The 1,180-nt window shown below is 28.0% G+C and overlaps 1 protein-coding gene across 1 annotated transcript; it reads left to right on the top strand.

Annotated features, from left to right (window-relative positions):
* Nucleotides 1–158: 158 nt before the first annotated feature.
* On the top strand, nucleotides 159–1,103 carry NAEGRDRAFT_76772 (uncharacterized protein; the record flags this gene model as incomplete). The annotated part of the gene is made up of 1 exon (XM_002668271.1): nucleotides 159–1,103. A coding segment is annotated over one exon (945 nt), but the record flags the coding sequence as incomplete, so codon positions are not given.
* Nucleotides 1,104–1,180: the final 77 nt, after the last annotated feature.

The following is a 1,180-nucleotide window of genomic DNA, read 5'->3' as shown; positions in this document are numbered from 1 at the left end:
AGTGAATCTAACCTTTTTTGATTTTTAAGAGCCTTTGAAAAAAACAAATTAAAAAAATGGCCTCAACAACAACAACAGCAGTGAATCGTATCACAGATTTTACACCATTCTTTTCAGTAATTTCAAAATTGAGAAAACCAAGTCCAATTCGTGCACTCATGCCAATTATGAATTTACCTGGTATGATTTCACTTGCAGGTGGTTTACCAAACTCTCAAACATTTCCATTTCAATCTATTAAAGTTGATTTAAATAATCAAACAAGCCTAGAAATTGGAGGTAAAGAATTAAGTGATGGATTACAATATCATCCAAGTCAAGGTTTACCTTCACTCACACAATATATGAGAAAACATCAACAAGTAACTCATCAATTACCATCCGATGAAAACAAACAATTGTGGGATGTTATTTGTACAAGTGGTTCTCAAGATGGTTTAACAAAAGCCTTTGAAATGTTTTTAAATCCATACAATGTACAATTACAAGGCTTGGATCTTTTTAATAATAATAATAATAATATTAATATTAATAATAATAATAATGAACAAAAAGAAGAAATGGATAAAATTCGTGATGCAATTATCATTGAAAGACCAACTTATTCTGGATCATTGAGTACATTATTTACATTAAATCCATTAATGATTCAAGTTGATGTAGATGCTCATGGTATTATTCCTGAACAAATGGAAGAAGCAATTATTGAATTTAAAAAACAACATCCAAATAGTATGATTAAATTCCTCTACACAATTCCAAATGGTCAAAATCCATCTGGTTGTTCACAAACTTTGGAAAGAAAGAAACAAATTTATGCAATTTCACAAAAGTATAATTTCTTAATTTTAGAAGATGATCCATACTATTATTTGTCTTTATATGATATTAATGATAAGGAAATGTCGTCATCAATTGAAAGAGTTCCTTCTTATTTAAGTATGGATACAGATGATAGAGTTTTGAGATTTGATTCATTTTCAAAGATTTTAAGTAGTGGTATTCGATTGGGTTTTGTTACTGGTCCAGTTAAACTTATTAATCAAATTGTTTTACATATTCAATCTAGTAATTTACATAGTTGTGGTTTATCACAAACTATTGTTTGTAATTTATTGAACAAATGGGGAATGGATGGATTTTTAAATCATATTCAAATGATCAAAAATTCTATACATCA

This window comes from Naegleria gruberi (genome assembly GCF_000004985.1).
Source record: "Naegleria gruberi genomic scaffold NAEGRscaffold_430, whole genome shotgun sequence".
In the NCBI taxonomy this organism is placed as follows: domain Eukaryota; phylum Heterolobosea; class Eutetramitea; order Acrasida; family Naegleriidae; genus Naegleria; species Naegleria gruberi.
Note: the sequence above shows the minus strand (reverse complement) of the source record. Positions and strands in the feature narration are given on the sequence as shown.